Source organism: Rosa chinensis, chromosome 2 (assembly GCF_002994745.2).
Source record: "Rosa chinensis cultivar Old Blush chromosome 2, RchiOBHm-V2, whole genome shotgun sequence".
Lineage (NCBI taxonomy): Eukaryota > Viridiplantae > Streptophyta > Magnoliopsida > Rosales > Rosaceae > Rosa > Rosa chinensis.
The window spans coordinates 88405334-88427966 of record NC_037089.1 but is presented as its reverse complement, the minus strand read 5'-3'; the positions used below and the strand labels follow the sequence as shown (position 1 = coordinate 88427966).

The 22633-nt window shown below is 37.7% G+C and overlaps 3 protein-coding genes across 8 annotated transcripts; all 3 read right to left on the bottom strand.

The window, feature by feature from the left end:
- Positions 1-5519: 5519 nt before the first annotated feature.
- LOC112188742 (OVARIAN TUMOR DOMAIN-containing deubiquitinating enzyme 12) lies at positions 5520-10323 on the bottom strand. Of its 4 annotated transcripts, none has more exons than XM_024327925.2 (10): positions 10125-10323; positions 9523-10005; positions 9000-9073; positions 8771-8825; positions 8573-8647; positions 8097-8170; positions 7903-7951; positions 6813-6908; positions 5974-6030; positions 5520-5872 (listed from the first exon to the last, which is right to left on the bottom strand). In XM_024327925.2, exons 2-9 carry the CDS (start codon positions 9685-9687, stop codon positions 6019-6021), a joined length of 600 nt encoding a protein of 199 aa, XP_024183693.1. In that variant the 5' UTR covers positions 9688-10005; positions 10125-10323; the 3' UTR covers positions 5520-5872; positions 5974-6018. The 4 variants fall into 4 exon arrangements, with proteins under 4 accessions (XP_024183693.1, XP_024183690.1, XP_024183691.1 ...); XM_024327922.2 differs by having other exon boundaries at positions 6824-6908; positions 10125-10322; XM_024327923.2 differs by having other exon boundaries at positions 6824-6908; positions 9523-9742; positions 10125-10322.
- A 3600-nt stretch (positions 10324-13923) lies between these two features.
- On the bottom strand, positions 13924-18550 carry LOC112186392 (probable magnesium transporter NIPA8). 3 transcript variants are annotated; one of them, XM_024324788.2, is made up of 14 exons: positions 18249-18550; positions 17626-17781; positions 17158-17245; positions 16990-17051; positions 16625-16710; positions 16425-16498; positions 15953-16055; positions 15745-15873; positions 15538-15637; positions 15276-15395; positions 15095-15185; positions 14961-15021; positions 14510-14606; positions 13924-14421 (listed from the first exon to the last, which is right to left on the bottom strand). In XM_024324788.2, exons 2-14 carry the CDS (start codon positions 17716-17718, stop codon positions 14200-14202), a joined length of 1326 nt encoding a protein of 441 aa, XP_024180556.1. In that variant the 5' UTR covers positions 17719-17781; positions 18249-18550; the 3' UTR covers positions 13924-14199. The 3 variants fall into 3 exon arrangements, with proteins under 3 accessions (XP_024180556.1, XP_024180555.1, XP_024180559.1); XM_024324787.2 differs by having other exon boundaries at positions 17626-17785; positions 18249-18549; XM_024324791.2 differs by lacking the exons at positions 16425-16498; positions 18249-18550 and having other exon boundaries at positions 15953-16057; positions 16626-16710; positions 17626-17686.
- Positions 18551-20156: 1606 nt separating this feature from the next.
- LOC112186393 lies at positions 20157-21080 on the bottom strand. The gene has a single exon (XM_024324792.2). The coding sequence runs from the start codon at positions 21078-21080 to the stop codon at positions 20157-20159; it is 924 nt and encodes a 307-aa protein (XP_024180560.1).
- Between the last annotated feature and the right edge of the window lie 1553 nt (positions 21081-22633).

Genomic DNA, 22633 nt, shown 5'->3' with positions numbered 1-22633 from the left:
TTGTTGGAGAAATAATTGAAGGAATAAAGGGGAAGAAACTGACCTGAAAACAGCTCAACACCACATATTCATGTTTCCCACCCACATGAAGAAAGCTAGATGCTTTTCTCTTTTTCCTTGGATATATTTTTTCTACAATCTCTTTAATAGATCATCATCACTTCCATGTTGCTGCACCTTCATGTTTTGCTTTCATTTCATCATTTCTCTTTCTTTTCCATATTTTACAAATCACTTTCATACTCCACTTTCATTATTTTTCTTCCACTCATCATTTCACTCTTCTTTTTCTTCCCTATATAAACACCTTCTCCTCTCATTCTAAAAGACATTCCTTCATCCATTCCATCTTCTTTGTCTCTCCATTTCCTTTCCATTTTTCCACACATTCCTTCATCCATTCCATCTTCTTTGTCTCTCCATTTCCTTTCCATTTTTCCACACATTCCTTCATCCATTCCATCTTCTTTGTCTCTCCATTTCCTTTCCATTTTTCCACACATTCCTTCATCCATTCCATCTTCTTTGTCTCTCCATTTCCTTTCCATTTTTCCACACATTCCTTCATCCATTCCATCTTCTTTGTCTCTCCATTTCCTTTCCATTTTTCCACACATTCCTTCATCCATTCCATCTTCTTTGTCTCTCCATTTCCTTTCCATTTTTCCACATATTCCTTCATCCATTCCATCTTCTTTGTCTCTCCATTTCCTTTCCATTTTCCTTCTTCATTCTCTAGTTTTAAGTTTCTGCATTTTCAAGCAAGGAGAGGAAGAAGAAGAAGGAGCCGTGAAGATCATATCCTCCATCATCCACCTTGAAGGCTTGCTTCCAAGATTCAAGATCCAACCATCTGGCTCTCCATCTCCATCTCCACTCACGGTGTAATTCGTTCCTTTTCCTTGTAACCTTTTTGGTTTCCTTGTTTGATTTTGTATGAACTTGTTTCTAGTTAACAATAATGTTTAGGGCAAAGTTTAAGCCCAATTTCTATGTTTAAATAAAGTTTTCGAATTCTATAATTGTGATTCTAAGTTGCTTATGTGAGTTTGTTCGATTAAATTTGCTTTACAGAAAACTTTTATATGTTTATCTTATTTGGGTCGACACTTATAGGATTTGCATGTAATTGGTGCTAGGTTTAAGAACATGAAATCGACTTTTCGTTTTGTGTAACTTGAATCAAAAGTAGTAAAGGTTCTGGACAAGAATCGAATTTAATTGAAGAGGATTGCAATTAGGTGGACTTTTCCATAACTAAGTTGTACACTTGAGTTGATAGCCTTTCTCTATGTCTAATGCGTTGAACATGTCATGATTGACTAGCTTTCTAGGGCTTGATTGCATGTTTGATAGGATTAATCTAGGTGCTTTCGCTTAGGTTAATTAGCATTGAAAAGTAAAATATGGGAAATCATTTGCTTTCGAATGTTTCACATGATCAACTCCTCTCTCATGACTTGGAAGAACAATTATAGGGTTTGAATCGAATTTGATTACATGGAATTGATTTTGATCTTTGTTCCTTGCATTCCACCCTTGTATATATGTTTTTACGTTTTCTTTATTTTATTTATTTTAATTTTAATTTTAAGAATCCTAATCCCCCCTTTATTTGTGTTTACTTGTATATATTTATTCTTTATTTTATTTTTGTAAATAATACTTTATTATTTTAATTCTTTATTTGTTGATACAATTGTATATATTTATATTCTTTATTTTATTTTTGTAAATAATTCTTTTCTTTATTTGTTTCACAATTACAAGTGTACCCTCAATCCCCGGAATAGAACGATCCCTACTTACTTATACTACTAACGACATTTCAGGGTTAAATTGTGCGCTTCCCAAGAGCGCATCAGTACACCATTGAGGTTTTTCTTCCTTCCTTTTCCACAAAAACTACGAATGAGCAATAGTAAGCATCAGAAATCCCAACTCCTCCACAGATAACAAAACGACCCATCACACTTCTCACAGAGCCGCCCAATGACAATCCCTGATTGCTTCCGACACATGATCAAATCAGGGGGATGCTTACCATGCTATAATCTACATAGATCGATGTAACAAGTATTAGCATTTGTACGTTCAATTAATATAAGACAAAGCAGACTTAGCTCAGGCACAGAAACATACAAAAAGGAAGATATATGGAAGGTGATGTTTTATGTTGAACTATTGAATCCCAAAACTCAAGCTACTAATAAACTCCTAAATCCCATAAGTATTTGCAGCCTTGACAAACACTCAACTTGGCTAAATTGGGAGTGAGTACTTAATATTTCTTCCTAAACAGTTAGCAGAATCTGAACAGCAGTCTAATGCGATCAAAAAAGAACCGAAAGTATTAGATTGTTGTCCAAAGGGTACCATTCTAGTCACTATTCTCCTAAACCCTATGATTATCTGATCTGGTCAAACCATATTGAATCCATCCTATTGGCAGAATCCCAACAACAATCTAATAGGTACACAAAGAGAGAAAAATATGATGAGTTTCTCAATTTTAAACATGGATGAAGAGCCATTGCTCGAACTGATGCCAAGTTAACAACTTGTCAACTTCGATGGCAAGAGAACATTACCCACAACATCTAGAAACAGAGCACAATAAATTAACATGTTAGAGTGTTGAATTATTGCATCACACAATTTCCAACTATCATCAATTGCAAAACTTGATAACAACATCAATGCAACTGTATATGTAATTAAACAAAAAAAAAATTAGAAAGCAGAATTTGCCAACAAATACCAAAGATTAGTTTAGTAAATTCCTTCCTCAAGGAGACTAGTTCATGAACATCATCCACCGTATATAGTTTAGTAAATTCCTTCCCATGATAATAGTTATTCTTTCTGCCAAAAGAATGAATCGAGAAAGAGAGGATTCAGAGTTCCAGACTCAACTCTTTTGCCCAATTCCGACAAATAGCAAAGACTAGCTGCTAAGTCAGAAGAAGTGTTCTTTGACAATTACACAAAAACAAATCAAACTAAAAGCCATACCAATAAGAAAATTAAACTAAAACCATACCAATAAATTCGAAACCATTGTTCCTCAGTGGCTCAGTCCTCAGTTGAGTCAGTTCCTCACATTGAATTGGAAGAAAGAGAAGGAGAAACCCACAATAAATTGTAAGCAAGAGAGCACGTTCTAGACTTCCAGTGTTCCACAGCAAGTCAACAAAGCCTAAACCAACACCCACGAAATTGAAATCAACATCAATTCTTAACCCTAAAAATTTCCCCAATTGAATTGAAAAAATACAACAAAATTGAATCTTACTTACACTACATTCAATTGATTTCCCCAAAGAAGAAGAAGAGTAGGAGAGAATCAGCCTTCGATCTCTGAGACTCTGAGAGAAGAAGACAAAGGAATGCAGCACCTTACTGCCTTGCTCGACGATTGTGGTCGGCTGGTCGCCTGGTCGGGACTCGGGGTGGGCTTGAAGGATTGAAAGAGTGAAGCTCTTCAGTATGCAGCAACCTTGAAGTAACTGAAGCCTGGTCGAGAGTTGGGGAGTTGAGGTGGGCTGGAAGGACTGAAGAAACGGATGAAGTTCACATTCCTTGTTCTAAGAGCATCTCCAACAGACTAGCTAAATTCAATTTTTAGCTATATATAATTATTTTTAAAGCAAAAATCAACTCCAACAGACTAGCTATACCAAAGTTAAATTTAGCTTTAGCTAAAATGGCTAGCTATATTTAGCTAGAAAATCTTGTATAGTTAAAGCAAAAGTTATATTTCTCTCTCATCTTTTGTCCACATGTTAGTTTACGATTCGATAAAATTTAGTATATTATTTACAAATAGCTACTACTGCTGGAGCAACATTGTTAAATCAATAGCTATATTTCACATCTTTAGCTAAATTTAACTAAAAAGTAATTCCTAATGTTGGAAATGCTCTAAAGAAGACAAGTTGAGAAGAATCGAGATTCAACTAGGTTTGGGTTTTTTTTTTTTATCCGGGTCGTATCCATTTTAAACCCACCCGTATGACCTTAAACAGATCCTTTTTTTTTGCTGATTTTAATCATAGCCGTAGATGATCATTTAAGCAGATCCAATGGCTACTGTTGCAAATCCGCAGAATTCAAAAGTTACGGACATCCGTAACTGAGAAACATTGTGTGTGTGTGTGTGTGTGTGTGTATAAAAGAAGAGGCTTTGTTAGCCAAAATCAAAATTTTTGACAGAAATGCCCCTAAAACATTAAAATAATTTGAGAATTAATTAAATCACAAGGGCTATTATGACAATTGCAAATTATATTTTTATTAAAAAAATAAACAAAATAAATCCCACAAATTTCACTTTTCTCTCCCACCAGCCTCTCTCTGCAATAACTGTTTTCATCCATTTTTTTTCTGAAAAGAAAAATACATACATGCAGAACATGTGTAGAGAAATGCTAGTATATATATAACATATCCAAATATTAAAATATATTGTAGGGCTATAATTTAACCTTGATGGTTGGAGATAATTGATGTCACATTGATGAATAGTGCAGAATTAGCTCCAGGCTATTTTTAACTCTTCCAATTGGGGATGGCCTTGCCTTTCCCGAATCTTTGGTGGAGAAATTGTGTTTAAACATCACCACTACCAACACCGCAGCGTCACCAGTCCAAACTCCAACACAACGACAACACGCCGACACCAGACCGAAGATCGATCTGACTTCGGGTCACCAATAATCTCCTATCCAAACTACAAAGTAGGTTTTCCGAACAAGCAGACACCAGATCAGGGAACACAACCCCCAAACAACCAACTTTCCAACACCAATCTCGGACATGGACCCTCCGCCGGCTGGTAGATGGGTCTACAACTCCAATTCCCTTTTACCCTCCTTCCTAAACCATCACCAACCTGCCAAAGCAAACTGACACCGGAATGGAAGCAAAACGGCGTGCAATCTACTAAACTAACCTCCTCTCCCGGACCGAGATGCAGCAGTGGATTCGCCAGCTGCGTTTTCACTCTCGCTCTCTGATTTTCTTTCTTTTATCAAAGGCGTGTGAGGTGTTCAGTGGTCAATGTGTTAATTTATCCTTACATTAACTGAAGGTTTATGATCTCACGAATGAACAAAACTGCAGACACCTAAAATAATAAATCATATCCACGGTTGAATAATCAATAATCAACAAAAATGGTCAGATACGCGGAACATTTCTTAAATTCTTTTCTCCCCTCAATGAGGTTCTGGAGGTTTAAACATGGATACTATCCGATCTCGCACCATGTGATAAACCACCACCGAACTTACCTACCTTCACTGACAATCCAGCAAGCGAAGTAAAGCCAGGAGGTATACAGAAGCCAACAATTATCAAAGTAAAACTTGATATTAACTATCACCCAGACTCATTTTACACCATATTAATAAAAATACAGAGCAACCAAGGAATACACTTCCATTACTCCCAAAAAGTTTGGAGTTTTGCTCAACTTACTGGGTTAAGAAAAACAGCCAATGAGAATTGTGACCATGTAAGTTCACAATGATAATTAAAAAAAAAATAACAAAAATCACTTTTAATAGCTCGTCTTTATTCTTGCAAAAATGAGAAGAATTAAAAAAATACATCTAAACCAACACTACGGACCATTTACAACAGTAGGGGCCAACATGTAATAGTGTATATATTTTACGTTTTTTTTTTTTACTGAGTATATTGTGAAATCCAAATATCGTATCAGTATTCATCATCTAGGGAACAAATGCACAGCACTAAAACCTTGGAACATTCCTGAGTGAGTGGCATACCAACTTCAGGAGTCAGATTCCACTAGAAGTCTAGAACAACCAGTGTTTCCTCCTCGGTTTTTGTTCAATTGGAGCATCTGCAAAGAACACAAGCAACTAAGATATTGGAAAACAGCTTTTTCCTACTGAAACCTACTAAATGAGATTTCTGATGGACGATAAAATAGGGGGAATAAACCTTGGATTTCATATAATGAATTGTAATGAACCTCAGACCAGAAACTCAGCCACAACTCTGCATAATAGAAAGAAAAAGAAGACGGTAAGATTTTGAAATTAAAAAAGAATGTCTTATATCTCAAACAAACATTTCTGTAGATTTATTCCTCTGAACTTACATGTGCTCAAACTTGCTTAATCACCCATGGTAAATGTGTTAAAGGAATTTGAAAATTAACTCCAGTTATTTGAGAGACAAATATCCCAATTCCCATAAGTCCATGGCTCTTTCTTGTGTTGTATATATCTTTTCCTCCATAATAAACTTAATATTGAATCCTAATGCTAAAAATCAGGTATACCATGAAATATTAGGAGACCAAGTATTCTGAAGACTAGATTCTAATGTTTTGGTACAAAACATTTTGCATAGCACTCTTTTCCTGGAAAACCATAATAAGATTCTGATGTTTCCTTCCTCTTATGTTCCTTGACTTCTTAAGAAAAGATGCACATATATATATATATATATATATATATATATATATATATATATAACAACAATAAACCTCTTTGATCATGAAACTGGGAAGAAGCACAAGTTATTTTCAGGGATTTTGGCTGAAACAATTAAGCCAAGTGCCCACAATCCCATAAATTAATATCAAGGCACCCAAAGTAGTTCTTAAAATGCAAATTCAACGTTCTAACTATCTGGGATAAAAATATCAAAACACAACAAACATTAATAAGAAACAAAATGAAATATCAATAACCCACTCTTTCACTGCACCTATTGGGCGTGTCACTGTTTCTATTTGAAAAACAATAGAGTTGAGCACACAGAAGCAAACATACTTTGAACTTACCACGTTTTGGTGGCTGGAATTGAGGCATAATTTCAATAAAGCAAGTATCTCTGAATGATGTCAAAAGACAAATCTTCGCTTCAAACTGCATTGGAACAACCAGCACCACTAAAATGCTAATGCCGTAGATTATGACAAGAAGTTTATAAGTATATTGTTAATGTTAGAGCCTCTAAAACAAACCAATAGGACATGGGTGTAGAGGCCCAGAATATCACATATATTCATGCAAGGCATAGAATTCCTGACATGGGATATGATATTCTCAACATGCCTCTTCACATGTGAGGCACAAAGCCAAACATGTAGATGCATTATGATGGCAACATGGAGCATAGGTGACCATTGGGGCTAACATATGGATCAAGCATTCTCATACCATGTTAAAGCCAGCAAAAACCAATTGCCTACTAGTGGAGAAGCCCAATGCATGACCATTTTCATACAAGGAATAGAATTTGTGCTGCTGGATTACCAAATATATATAGTTCACTGTTCTTTATACTTTATGACTAATAGATTTAATATATAAACATAAGACAGATACCAAATATCATGTTATCTATGGTATAGATGTCAAGTATCTCTCACTAACCTGCAACTATATTTTGAATATTATCCAACAAGGTCATAAAGTATAACCCAAAATACAATATCTTAAGTTTTTAACCACAACTAATTAATAGAGCTAGGATAGATACCACCACATAGATGCTCTGAAGGAAAAAAAAAATACACATTAAGCCCATCCTTAATGTGTAACAGTCTATACACTAGGGACACAAAGATGAAACAACCAACATAGTAAAAGGCCTCAAACAAGAGAAACAAACAGGACTGGGGAAAAAATGAGAATTAAAAAGCAATGAATCTAATCAGTGTAATCGTCATCTAATTAATGCTATTTTTCCACTGACACACACACACACAAATCAAACAAAAACTGAAAAAAAGCTGTGATGGATGAATCAATCACAATTCAAAAGAATAATAATAATAATAACGGTATATCAACTACATAATAGCAAATAATAATCTATGTGATGCATATAATTAGGACAAATATGTATATACCAGACCTTATCAGCTGCTGCTTGTAAGGTAACATGATCACCCCATTCACCGGATCTGCGTTATGTGGTAAATTTAAAGTGAACATAGATCTACTTTACAACAAAGATAGATGAAACTAAACCACAAATAAAATTTATGATATGGGCAAAATCTTACAAATCAAGTAACAGAACTCATGACCCAAAACAACTTAACATACTTTGCCATTTTCTTGTAATAGTGTTTGTACTTCATAGGGACATAGCCTTCATATTGAGAACGATAGTCTTTGATCTGAACACAGGAAAAAGTAGCGTAACATAAGTGAAATCTGATTAGCATTTATTTCTTCTCCAGCAAAGAGTCAGTCAAACAATGTTAAAGTTATCACTGCAGTGTCACTTAGACTAGACTCTACCCCTGACAAGTATGTTCTGTAGATAGACAGGAGAACGGAGTGGTGAATTGACAGTAACTTTGGCATTATTCTAGGGATTTACAGAAGCAGTGACCGCAGAGATAGAACGGTGGTGGATGAGGCTTTTATATATACAATATGGGGAACAATGTAGCCCTGAGAATATTTTTTCATTATTCTTCCTCTTCCTCAATTTCTTGTAATTATTCTGACAAATTGATCTCTCTTCTTATCAACCCAATTTTTAGATTCACTTTGACCTTTTAAAGATACACTACCTGTTTAACAATCTCTTTCCGCACATGCTTGTGATAATCTGGAGACTTGTAAATCTGGTCTGAAAGTGCGCGAAACTGAAAGAAAGAATTTAAATAAAAAAATGAGAGAGAGAGAGAGAGAGAGAGAAGAGAAAAGAAATCAAAATAATACAAAAGATATCATTACTGAATCAACTACTTCTTTATAATTGCAGATACCTGACAATTGCCATCACCAGAAACCTTTACTTCATATAAACGATAGACATGCAACCTGTGTACGGAAATCATAAGTAAATACTAAAAGCCACGTCTGCTAGTGTGTATTTTCCTGAAAGTTTTCCTCTTCTTCAACCAAAATTAGAAGGAAGATGATAAGAATACCTTTTAGGAAAATTTTCAACCATGAGATAGCTAGTGCATAGTATAATTTCAAAGCACAATATACCTCTGGAGAAGCCGTTGATGATCCAAACTTGCATCACTTATGTTGGGGATGTAGGAATTTATCCGTGGGATATGCTGGAATTTGATCAAGATAGTACTTATCAGACACTAAGAAGAGCACCTTTTGCTCATTAGAAGAGACTAAAATGAACAGAAAAAAAAAAGGACAAAGACAAAGTTGCTCCAACAAAACGAACAGGGGGAACAAAAGCAAAGGATGTAATCATATCATTCCATTCTGATACAGACATGCAGTATCATGAAAACTTTACTAGCTAGAGCTTCACCAGATAGTATTAGCCCATAGGTAGAGAAAGAAAAAACCAATTTCAATTAAAATTGCGGAAGGAAATAAACCTCAAACATTTTAGTTTTTTGATAAGACATACTGATAATTGAATGGTTATCCCGTAAGTTAGATGCATTAGAAAAATAAAATTTGGAATTCTATAGTGACAAAAGTTGTATTCATGATATTAGTCCATGCATAGAGGGATGAGGAGGACAGAGGAGAGTTTCAATACCGGAATAGGTGCCAGGTTGGAAAGGCGTCTAGCAACTGCACCATCCAACTTAGCATACTCTTCTGATAGTACAACGGCAATCATGCAGTCATCATCAACATCCTGCTGGCTGCTTAGGGAAGTAGAGCTAGAACATTCACCCGTACTATGAGTCCCGTTCATCATAATGTAGTCTTGTTTTCAAATTCTTGGCACCCAAAACAAGTCTAGAACTGAAACGCTGAAAAGGGTTACAACAATTCTCAAGGATTCACCAAATTAGTCTTGTTTGTGTGTCAGATTGTTATTAGACACAATTGCAATATGATATGATTGGCTTGTTGGAATTCTGGTCTTCTTTTCATGGAAAATATAGGAGAACAAATAGATATTCATAAGCCTGGGAAATGGGAATGATAATTTATCCACAGTAGGTGTTAAACGCTATCATGAATAGTTAGGATTAATCGTCAGAATATCCAAATGAATTACACTCTGCTCCTCCTGCAATTCATAAAAGAAATCTTGATTCATTGTTTCCTGTGTGTATTGGCGATGCTCGCAATTACATACAAGTAAGGAGGCTGCAGAACTGAAACTGAGATTTGAAAACGAGTACATACCAATTCAAGAACAACAAGTGGACCGATCGCAGATTTCTGATTGCAAAATCCGAACAAGGTTGAATCTTGAAATCGGAGACGACCGTAGTCCGACGGCCGCATAGAGGTGTTTGACTCGCAACCGAAGTTATTGCTGAATTTGATCCTTGATTCCTATCCAACTTGCACTCTTTTTCGTGAGGGTGGTTGGTTAGCCGATCCATGCTGGCACATTATTTACAAGTGTCGGCTAATCCAACACTCAATTTTTCTAGTTTTAACTAATTACCACCTATCAAAAAAATCAGATAATACACGTGTATATTATCTTTATTTATTTATTATTATTTCTTTGGGCCAATGATAAAATAGGTTATTTTGAGTCTTATAATAATTCAAGATACACAAATGTCCCAATGATAATTAATGTCACATCTTTACGACTTACCACTAGAGTTGAACTTAATTACAAAAACTGTCACCTCAGCTCTCTCTACCCAAGCCCGTCTGAACCCTCATCCATTCGGACTGAGACCATTACCAAAAATCTCTCTCTCTCTGTGATCGGAGCCAGCCATGTCTGTCGGAATCGTCACGCTCGCTTTTTTCCTCTATTGCCACCGAGTCAAGCACCAATCAGAGACTCAAACACTCGTTAATGGCTGAGGGAGCAGCTCACAATGGTTCGCCGACAATTCCAGAGCAGCGCCTTCGAGCTTCCTCTATATCGGCACCGTCAAGTAGAGCCACAACTCCACAAGTAGCGACGCCATGAGCGGAGCAACGCAGGAAGTGAATCGGTCGTCGTACCGGAAACTCAACTCGATCAAGTGATCGGATAGATATAGGCCGACTCCCGGGTTTGCAGCCACTTCTGCCGATCGCAAAGCCGCCGCCGCCTTAGAACCTGATTTGCCGTCGCCAATGACGTCTTGAGTTCTTCCAATCCACCGCCATGAGTTTCATCTTTGGCAAACGGAAAACACCCGCAGGTTCGCATACTTGATCAAATTTCTGGTTTCGTTGTCTCTACTATCATAAGAATTACTTTTCCTATAGTTTCTATTCGTTGAAATTTAGATGATTTGTGAAGCTGTTCATGGAAATATTGCAATTTTTTTTTTGTTCGATGTTTTTGGCAAGGTTGATCGAAGGTATATTTTATTGTTGCTCACCATGACTGGTAATGTCGACGGTCTGAGAGATTGTTAAGAGAATAAGCTTGTTGTTGAATTTGTTTCATATTATTAGTTAAAAGTAGGGAAACAGTAGTGAGCCAACAGTATTATCAATGCTTATGTAACAGTACGAGTAATAATTGGCACTTCTCCCTTCATTAATTGTGAATTGGAGAAACTTATTGTGTTTGTTTCACTTCCAGAGATTAGAGGAACATTGGTCTTGTTATTGTTGAAAGGGATTTTGCATGGTTATAGGTGGTGAAAGACTCCAAGTCAAGTTTATTTGTGTTTATGTTTTGTCAGAAAACAAACTATTTGCAAAATTGGATTCTCCTGGGGCACCCCAATGTTATAACCTTCTATATATTGAATTGGCTAATTAAAGTTCTCGACCTTTTGTGTCTTATTTTCTGCACAGTTTTCACCTTTGCATCTTATATGCTTTTGAATTGCATTTGTTGGTTTTGTAATTGATACTTTAATCACTGTACTTCGTAGCAATGTAATTTTACTGTTGGTTCATATCATCTTGCACATGTTGCTTACTGGTCTACTGTGCATCGTTTCAGTAAATGCCACCGTGACAAATACTCAAATCATGTTTCGTGTAGTCTTAGTTCATAGCATCTTGCACATGCTGATTGTTCATGGGTTATTGTGGTACTTGTTATAGCTATGCAGTTTCTTTGGTCAAGTTCAAGTAGAATGTAGCAGAAAATTTTAGGAATTGTGGGTTTTGTAGATGTTGAGTGCCAATGATGACCAGACTATTTGTATATGGAACAGGCAATCGCGCACTTATATTTCAGTTTTGATAGGCCACAGTCATTATGTATCTGTGCCTCATTCCATCCTAAAGAAGACCTTGTTGTATCTACCTCCTTGGATCAAACTGTCCGTGTTTGGGATATTGGTTCTCTGAAAAAGAAGTCTGTGTCTCCTGCGGATGATGTACTGCGACTAAGTCAGATGAACACAGATCTTCTTGGTGGTGTTGTTGCTGTTGTTAAGTATGTCTAGGAAGGGCATGACCGAGGAGTCAACTGGGCTTCATTCCACCTCAACCTGCCTCTCATTGTCTCAAAAGCAGATGATTGCTATGTTAAATTGTGGCCATCTAGGCAAGATCACCTGTTCTAGTGTAAGGTTCTTTTCAAATTTTGGATGGTTACTCTTTGGACAGTGTGGATACATTTTGAATTTCTCAACCAGATTCTTTTTTTTTTTCCCGTACTTTTTATTTCTCAACCAGATTGTTAGAAGTTGCCTCTTTGGTACATGAATATTTATATAATTTTTATCTTAGATTTGTATATGTATATATCTTCTAATGTACTTACCTAGCCAAATAATGTTTTACCTTACCTATCTTTTTTTCTTTTCTTTTTTATGTTTTACCTTAGCTATCTTATTTGTATATATTTCCTTCACAAGTCACTGACAAAGTCACTGTTATATCCGTGTCATTGGCCTGGTCACTTTGCATTTCACTAATCGTGTCACTGTTATACACATTTCACTGACCAAGTTACTGGCCAAGTCACATTGCATGTCACTAATCATGTCACTGTTATACACATGTCACTGACTAAGGCACTAGCCAGTGAAGCCATTGGCCAGCTCAAGTGCCTAGTTAGTGACTGGCCAGTGAAACCATTGGCCAGCCCAGGTCCCTAGTTAGTGAGGTCATTGGACAAGTCACTGTTAACCTCAAGTCACTGGCTAAGTTACTGACCAGTAACTAACTAAACCCTGTTGTATTGTCTAAATGCCAGTAACTTGGTCAGTGACGTGTGTATCACAGTGCCATGGTTCGTGACATGCAATGTGATTTGGTCAGTGACGTGTGTATCACAGTGTCATGGTTCGTGACATGCAATGTGATTTGGTCAGTGACGTGTGTATCACAGTGTCATGGTTCGTGACATGCAATGTGATTTGGTCAGTGACGTGTATAACAGTAACATGGTCAGTTACATACATTGTAAGTGACATGGTCAGTTACATAATCTGTGTCATGAGGTTAACACACGTTGCCAAGGAGTTTAGTGAGGCATATGAATTCATTATCATCTGCACATTCATAGACGCAATTAATTGAACAACGGAAACAATTGTTTAAAAACTGGCAAGCTTTATATATATATATATATATATATATATATATATATGGCCCTTCCACTAAGGGTTCCATTTTTTAATTATTTTTTCATCATTTTAAGGGATCTTTTATGAGACCCACTTTTCAATCTTACTTCGACATCTTGACTATTAAGCTTTTAGGTCTCTATGAGTAAACTTCTACAAATTTTCGGTCAAATTAATAATCATTAGGTATTCATAATCATAATTTACCATTATAAACATAAACAATTCAAGTTGGACAGATTCAATTTGTCCATTGAACTTTCAAATTAGACACCTTAACGATCATCAATTTAGCTAAAAATTTACATAAGTAATCTACTTATAAAAATCTGAAACTTAACTGAAAATTTGAACTAATAAATGATCCCTTAAAATGACAAAAAAAATAATATCCCTCACTAAACGGCACTGCGTGCGTGGCATAGCCGAGTTAACGGCTCTACTTGGATGACAAAGGGAATCTAAGTTGTGTACAGGACAAACAGTACAACTACAGCCAATAGTCAATGATATACTGTGTGCCAGTATATAATTCATTTGCCACTTAGTACATCCATTAATGTAAAAAAATTCTAGTCAAACAATGGCATAATGTCATTTCTGTCGGCTATATGAGAAAGAATATACAATGGCGTGGCATATTACACCTTGCTGAGGAAACAGTGATGTTCAATAAATAGAAAAAATCAATGAATCCTAACAACATGTATCTCTACAAAGACAACAAAACGGATATACTTCCCCCTAATGCAATGTTAATACTCATATCACGGGCTTTCAGAGAGCATAGGGCTTGTCTCTAGCATTTTTGTAGCATCTTCATCCATAGAGATCTTGGTCCAACCGGAATTTCTCATGGAGAAAATCTTGGCACGGTCAAATCCATTTCCTCTAAAGCCTGTTATCTTTGATGACACCATAGGCATCACAAGCACTGCAGATGCATTGATTGAATCCTCTCCAAATCCTAAAGATAATGCACAAGCAGTCTGCAAAGAGACACAAAATTTGTATACTTAATCGTCATATCATATTTGTCATCAATGATCAGAGAGTTTAATGAGCAGTTCAGAGCACCTTTGCCTTCACTAGTGCATCTGAAATCTTCATCAGGATTCCTTGCACAAATGATCTTGTATCCCTGGTTTGTATATCCTCAGATGGCACAACAATCCTGTTACATACAGACATGACAAACTGTGTTGAAAATTGACAAACAAAATACTCATACAGCCAAAATTGTATCAAGAATTACATATGTAGTCATACAAATCGTCACATTCTCTTCTTTATTCCATCTTATGAAGATAAAACAGTGTGGATAAATAACAGAGAGAGAGAGAGAGAGAGAGAGATGGTAATCCATGAGGGATATAGGAAGGGCACAACGAAGGCAGTCCGTACCACAGACTGCGTATTTGATTTATTAACAAAACCTTTCTCAGATGCGTTTTATGAACGTAAAATCTGATTGCCTGAAAAATCAAAATCCATAGTTTTTGGAATTGCATCAATGAATGTATTGTACCTGTCCACTTCTTTTGGAATGCTTACAGAAACTAAAGATGAATTATCTTTGACGTCACCACCTGAAAATTCAGAGAGCAAATTCTGATTTAATATTGTGCATACTTTAAAGATCTAAAAACCCTATCAAAGTACCTTTGGATTCATCAGGTGCCAGCAAAGATATGCCTGCGAACACAGACATCATTCCGAGAATGAACATCGTCGTCCTTAGTGCATTTAATACCTGTTTTGAGAACATATAAACTTATGATCGCATACCATATGCCAAAGGTGCAGACATGCAGGGGAAATATTTTAGAGAGAGAGAGAGGACCTGGTACTCCTGAAAATATACAAATCCTGTACAAATGGAAAAGAATGTCCAAGCAATCTGGAACATAGGAACAATAAGAATTGCATCGAACAGTGACAATCCTTCATTCAACCTAGCCATCTGCAGAAGTAGGACTTGAAAGTCTAAATATATCCAACGCTAAATAAAGCACCATCTCATGCAATTGCAAATTTACAAGTTGCAACACTTTGCAATCCATGAAATGTTAAATAAAGTAGCATGGTTCTGCAATAACTGATACCCAAAATCCAGCTGTACTTAGAAATAGAAGGAGCATGGAATATGTGAACCAGCTATGTAACTGATAACTGCTAGACATCACCAACCGTAGCAGATTAGAGCTGCAAAAGAAAGAAAGAAAGAAAAAGAATGAGAATATGAATGGTAATGCATGATTTCACCACTTGCGTCACACAAGGAGGACGATATCATGAGCAAGCTAACTTACAGAGATTTTGCAAACAACACTGAGAATGACCCTACAGCACCTGAAACTATGGCATAGGAAAAAGGAAGCAGCATGTGCCAATACGATCTCAGATCATGTCCACAAACTGCATGGAGAAGTACTCCTCTCCTGTATATCCAAAAATTGATTGAAAAGAATGTGATGGAGGCTTACTAGTAAAAAAGAAGAGTAAGCACTCAGTTCTTACCTGTAAATGGAGTGATGTACTGCAACAATCAAAATCAAAATCAGACAGTAAAGAAGGAATGTAATGTTGCTAAATTTCTCAGCTAGCTGCTCTGGTGTGAACACTGTATGGAAAACAAGCGAACCATACATCAAGTTCTTTACTTGTGCCATCAGTAAAACAAACGGTGTATATGTTGACTAGTGTATGCTGCTTCCTCACATGAGTTATCCTTTTTTCTGTACATTTTGTTTTTATGTTTGTGAAAAAATTCTCTAGTGAAACTGTTATATACAATGGCCTCTCACAACAACTAATCATGTCAGGAATCAGGCATTGGCTGTGAAACAGCTATTGTTAACAACACCATGGCTTGTAGGAAGATTTCTCCGGTTATCTTTTTTTTTTTCCTTACAAACCAATTGAGGATTTGGCACATAGCAATACAGTAATGAAAGTGTCGGATATTTATAACTCAAAGCAAATCATGTACCAGGAGACTGGTGGTTGCCAAAAGCAACAAGAAAAATGTTCCCAAGAACGATAAAGGTTGTGGCAACCATTACCCTGCAAAGAGAAGTGTCTTGATTCATTAAGATATCTTAGATAGTGAAGTAATAGAAAGAGGCAAACTCATACATAAATGGTGTTGCAGTTATGGTAAATTTATTCTCACTTCAGATTTTAACGTACTTGACAGTCACCATTTTGTTTAAGACAAAGTAAGCAAATGCAATGTTGGATACAAATTGAATAGATCCCAGTGCCGCCAGAAGTGACTGCAAGCAAGTATACAACAAAAGAAAAGGAAATTAGAAACAACCAAAATAACAGTCATCCAAATATGTGGCCAAGCTTGTAGCAGATGATCAGATCCAACAAATATATACTAATCAAAAGTAATTGCAATTATGACTATATAGGCTATTCTGATACTAAAATTTGATATAGACGAAATCCGGGACCAGACCTGGTCATCCGAGTAAAAGTTTTAGTCTAACATCGAATAAACAGTAACACAGATAACAAGGTTTAACAAAAATCTAGTTTGTACTGACCTGAGCAGCATATCCGAAGGATATAAAATTTAGGCAATTTCCAAGAACAAAAAATAAAAAGCCTGCATATCAGAAAAATAACAATTAAGGCCGATCTGATTATCACCATATGAAATAGAATATCCAAAACCTTTAGGAAAAATGAAGCGCTGTGAGACTTGACTGTACCAACTCTCCATGTCTGGAAGTATATAATAGGTTTCAAAGGAAGCTTTCCATTTGTTCCATCACCTTCTAGCATTGAATGCCTCTCTCTCTGCCAAAACAGATAATAAACAACTCAGATATTTGCATAATGGTACGTTTATGAAAGCTGTCAAGAAATATAATTAATTCTCTCAGTGCTCTGTGTCTGATGAAAAGCATGCTAAGTTACTGAAATTACTTCAAACTGAAGAAATGCAGCAATAATTTGCATTTCAAACTAGGCACAGATTACATAACATTCTCCCAGTGCGCTAGTTGTACTTCATGATGTTCTAATTAAATCTGTATCTCTTTCTTTGCTCATAAACATCTCAATGACATTGGGGAATGTCGTAAACTTGTTTAATAAGAATTAAGGACAAACACAATTCAGTATAGTTGAACAATAAACACATCAGGAAATACAAAAGAATACAGTACTGAGTATACCTCATTATGCCCCAATTTAAGAAGGTTAGTTCCAAAGTTGATGGCAATGCTGCCAAAAAGGTTGATGAAAGCCCCAATGACCCACTCCCCCATGGATTAGAGAGAGATGTGAAGCTGTGGCATGCAATTGGAATCTGAAGTTGCGAATCAGTTGTTCTGGCTGGAAAAATACAAACGAAAGAATGAAGTCTTGAACAGAACCACATTACTTAGTAAACCACAGTGGTTGAGTTAGATGAATCACAAATAATAGGTCTTGCTCAAGGTAACCATCTCAGAGATATATTATACTTGAGCATGCATGGAACAACAGTAAAGTAAGATAGGGAAGAATGCCCAAAGAGGAAAAAGTACGAAAATCGAATCTGATCCTACTAATTAATTAATTAATTAAAAAAAAAAATTTCTGGGGTCAAAATCTGTTCCTAATTGATAACAATACTTGAGGAATGAATGAGCAAAGGCAGCTGCAGGATTTCAGATGGCAGATCAAGGATCGATCTTCGTCTCGGTCTCGGACAATATAAATTCGTATAATTAGCATTAAGCGTCAATTCCATAGATCAGCAGATTATATGGAATTCTGAAGCAAATAAAAAACCAAAGGGAGCTCCGGAGCTTACCTGTGTCGCACAACTTGGAATTTCGATAAGAGCGGATCCAAATCCGGAAGGGCAAGGATAAGAAGATACGAAAGGATCGAAGAAGAAATGCAGAGAAAGATTGGCAGAGGCAAAAATAGGTGAATTATCTTTTTGTTAATGTTGTTTGTAATGGGAAGAGAAGACAAAGAACTCTCTTTGAGAAGAAAGAGTTGTCCGGTCAATCGCCAGAGGGCATGATACTTCAACGCACGCTAATACGGCCGTACTTGTCAACTGTCGGCCAAGGCATACATGGACTTCAAACTTTGGAATAAAGCAAAGCCGCTGTCATCGGATGGACCGTTGATCGTTACATTTTGGTCAATAATTTTATGCGTGGTAGACTCTCATCAAACTAACCGAAATTGAGACGGTTAACCTCAACAGTCCATTTATTTTTCTTTTCGACCAAGTTAGTTTTTACTTTAACCGTGCGAGTTTTTTGCTTGGTAAATTTTAGACAAACTAATTGTATTCCCAATGAAAATCTATCTCTTGATCTCGATATTGGCAACGAGGATGAAAAATGATGAGAGAAATGAACCATAGAGGAGGAATAGTTTGCCGGTCTGACAATGTTCTTCAAGACTTTCGCTCCAACAGAATAGCTAAATACAAGTTCCTGTCAAGTGATTCCACTACACCTCCAGAGTTTTAAACCACCAAAATTCAAATCCAAAGGCCACGTCGTAGAAGACCATATGAGATACAAAAAACAAAGAAAAGAGATATACTTGGCAACTATGGTACATGCTGATCAATGACTATTACCCCAACAAAGATCAGTTCATGCACAGAGTTGAAACACTCCTTCAGAGAAATTTGAGACCATAAATATTTTGAAACCATTGAAGTTGGTTTCCTACGTACTGTCATAAAGCTACAAAACTGCATTTGGTGCTATAATATAGTCAGTGCAACACCAAGGGAAACAGTCATTCAATGTAAGGCGGATTAAGAAACTGAGCAATAACACTTGCCCAGATTCAAGCAAAACAAAAATGCTGTGAGAAAATAGAGGATGTCCAACAATGGTAGAAAGTGGAGCAATCACTCAACTGTTTCAAAGCTCCAATTGCTAAGGTAGATTTAAGAGTTGGTAACAACACTCAAAAGATGGCTGAGGATTACTATCACATGATCCAATGCAGTAAGAAATGTAAGCAATTCTCAACTAGCATTCCAGCAGTTTAAAATACCAACATATAATGCCTTTTTTGTTAAATGTTGGATTTATGGTCCATCAGTAACCTCACATTTAGCATGCGCACAATTAAATTACCTTCCCTGTAAACCACCCCCCCCCCCCCCCACCAAAAACTCTGTGAGTCTGTTGTGATAAGCTCTGAATTGAGCAGTGCGCTTATAATCACATCATACTGAGTAGTAGGAGTCGAGATGTCTCGAATGAGTCGTTACCCCAAAATGATGAACTATTTGAACTCAGTTCCATCCACATATCAAAACCAACCCACATAAATTATAACAGAGTGAAAATATACAGCAGCCAGCCGCCTAAAACTGTTAAAACAAAAGGACCTAAAACTAGTAGGGCGTAACTTGCTAAAACAAAAGATGGAAGTAGATCTACCTAATTGACAAAAACAGACACAACAAGAAAAGAAGAGTGGAAGCACATGGATCAGACCATCCATGCAGGGATACACAAACATAAAGCAGCTAGCTACAAACAAGTTCCCAATCAATGAAAGGAAGCATCTTGTAATTGTAATGGTATACACAATGGAACATGTTATCAGAATCTTCAGAATAGAAAGAAGAAGCTAAAATTAAAATTAAATTAACAAAGATACCGCTAGGAACATCTGAAATCCTCTTCCTTTTCCTTGAGAGTGAAGTGTGTAAGTGTAGCCTGCTGCCTGCTGCCTAAGCCTGGGTGCCGCTCAAGGCTTTCATCTGAATATGATTGTGGTTGTTGTCGGGTACAGCGGTAGGCAAGGCCTCGTAAGAAGCCAACTTGCGGATGCCAACAGACTTGGCAACCACTGCATGGACGACCAGCATAATGAGCAACACAAACATGACGTGCACCAGGAACAAGAGATCCAAAATAGCAACTGCCCTGAAGCGGGACTCATCCAGGTCGCACTTGGTTGAACCCTCAACCCCGCTGACGACATCAAGTAGCTTGTGGCAGCCCTCAGGGATGAAGGCATCCGCGTAAAGGGAGAGCCCGGTCTGCAAGACCCAGAGGCCCTGCAGGGACATGGTAGCGCCCAAACCCACATCAGCAACAAAGAGCTTGGGCTGGCAGGCCAAGACAAGGCAGAGCAGGGAGGCCAGTGCGGAGACCCGGCCCGAGACGGAATCGCACTTGGCCTGCAGATCGGAGGTCTGGACGGAGGCAGCTTCCCGAGAGATGAAGGAGTGGATGTAGAAGAGCGCGGCGGCGAGGCCGAAGATGAGATCGGTGGAGAGGGGGAGCAGAGAAGGGGCGCACTCGGAGAGGAGGATGGCGAGCGTGAGGAGCAGAAAGAGGAAGAGAGCAGCGGCGGACTGGAGGGAGGTGAAGCGGTGGACAGGGGTGCGGCCCTTGAGGAGTGGGTCAGCGTCCAAGGAGGCCGCCGACTGGTGGACGACGGCGACGATAAGGCAGGCGGTGATGAGGAACAGCTGGACGTACCTGAGGCGATGATTAGGGGAAGAAGATGAGAGAGGAAAGGGATGATAGGGCTTAGCGGAATAGGACTGGGGAGATTTCAGGTAGTTGCGGGTGGTGGCCACCATATGATAGAGTCCCAGAGATACCAGCGCTGAGGACGACAATATCTGGTACATTAGAGCTGCCATGATCGTTTCACGGCTCGGGCAGATTCCAACTTGGGCCCAAACCGTGATCCAGAGGGGAAGAAGAGGGTCTGTTGTTTGGGGGGTCAGACCATCTGGCCGCGACGGTGGGTGGATTTCGATCGGCCCTCTCAGATCTCACAAAATGACTACTTGGACCTTGCGGCCGCGGTATTAACGACACCAAACATCAACTGCTCAAATGGTGCTTTGGGTTTTAATTTTTATTAAATGAATTTAATTCTTCATTCCTACTAAATTTTTTCTTTACATTTTCATTGAAAATTTAACGGTTCATCGTAAATATGATTTTAAGCATTATTGTGCACCCAATGTCTATTTAGCATCTCTGGAGTAGTACCAAAGGAGGATATCCGCTATCTCTACGTATTTGAATGTACAATGAGTGGGACTATATGTACGTACCACTTTTGGGTACTACCACTAGCTTCTTGTTTGTCTTTAAATGACAACGGAACGGTATGTAACGACCTATTCTGGCTTGTGATAAATATATTATTTCTCCCCCGTGGCTTTACTAAAAAAAAAAAATTATATATTTGTTACGTACAAGGTTAGAGAGAAACCCTAGGGATTTCTAGCATATCCCGCGGATCTGCATGTCGTGTCCAGTATCGATGTACAACTTTTGACAGGTTGCTATCTTGAAGTGTGGGCGGTGGCTGTTTTGGTTTGTGGAGATGAAAAGAGATCCCAATTAGTTGGGGGTGAGAAGTTTGGGAGGGAGTCGAATTCTGATCGAACCCAAATGCCCAACCTTTAGTGGTGTGGTCGACGAGTGGTTTGCAGTGCTAGCTTGTTTAGGGCGTGTGAGGACCAGATCACTTATGTCAAGGTGCACAAAGTCGGCGAATCCAAGTTGGACTGCAAGTTTGTTGTTGATCAGATTGCTTGGCCTCCTCAACTCTAGTGGTTGTGATGTTTGAGTGGGGTGATAGATCTCCAGCTGCTAGGTTGGAGGTTTACTTATGGGGTAGGATCGATGCTAGATGCAGCAACTGTTAGGAGCAGAATGTCGATGATGGTAGCCTGGTCTGCGGTGTTGAAAACAGTGATGCTGCCTCCCTTGGACTTGGAGTTGAGCTTAGGGGCCTGAGGCTAAGTTTGGGCTCCTACTCATGGACTTGCAAGGAGGGTGTCTTGCCACCTTCACTTATCACTTACTGAGTTTGGCTAGTCCAACCCAAGCGTTGGACCTTCTTGGGCATTTGGGTCAATTTATGGTCTTAAAGTGCCAATTTATTTAGATTATGACTTCGAAGGGAATTGTTAACTATCTTGAATGTGACTGGCATATTTCAAGTGACTTATGGTTAAGAAGGTACTCATATTTACTTGCTAGGAAGTGACATTTGGTTGGTCTCACAATTGCGTGCAAGCTAATGAGAGGGTAGTCAATTATTTTTTTCTCCCTAGAAGACACCGAGTTGTTCTTTGTTTGTAAGTTCACTAAAATAGCTAGCTCATATAGATTTGTAATATGTAGTGTTCACTTGATAGAGTTTCAGAATTTTCTTATCCGTTATCATATTCAA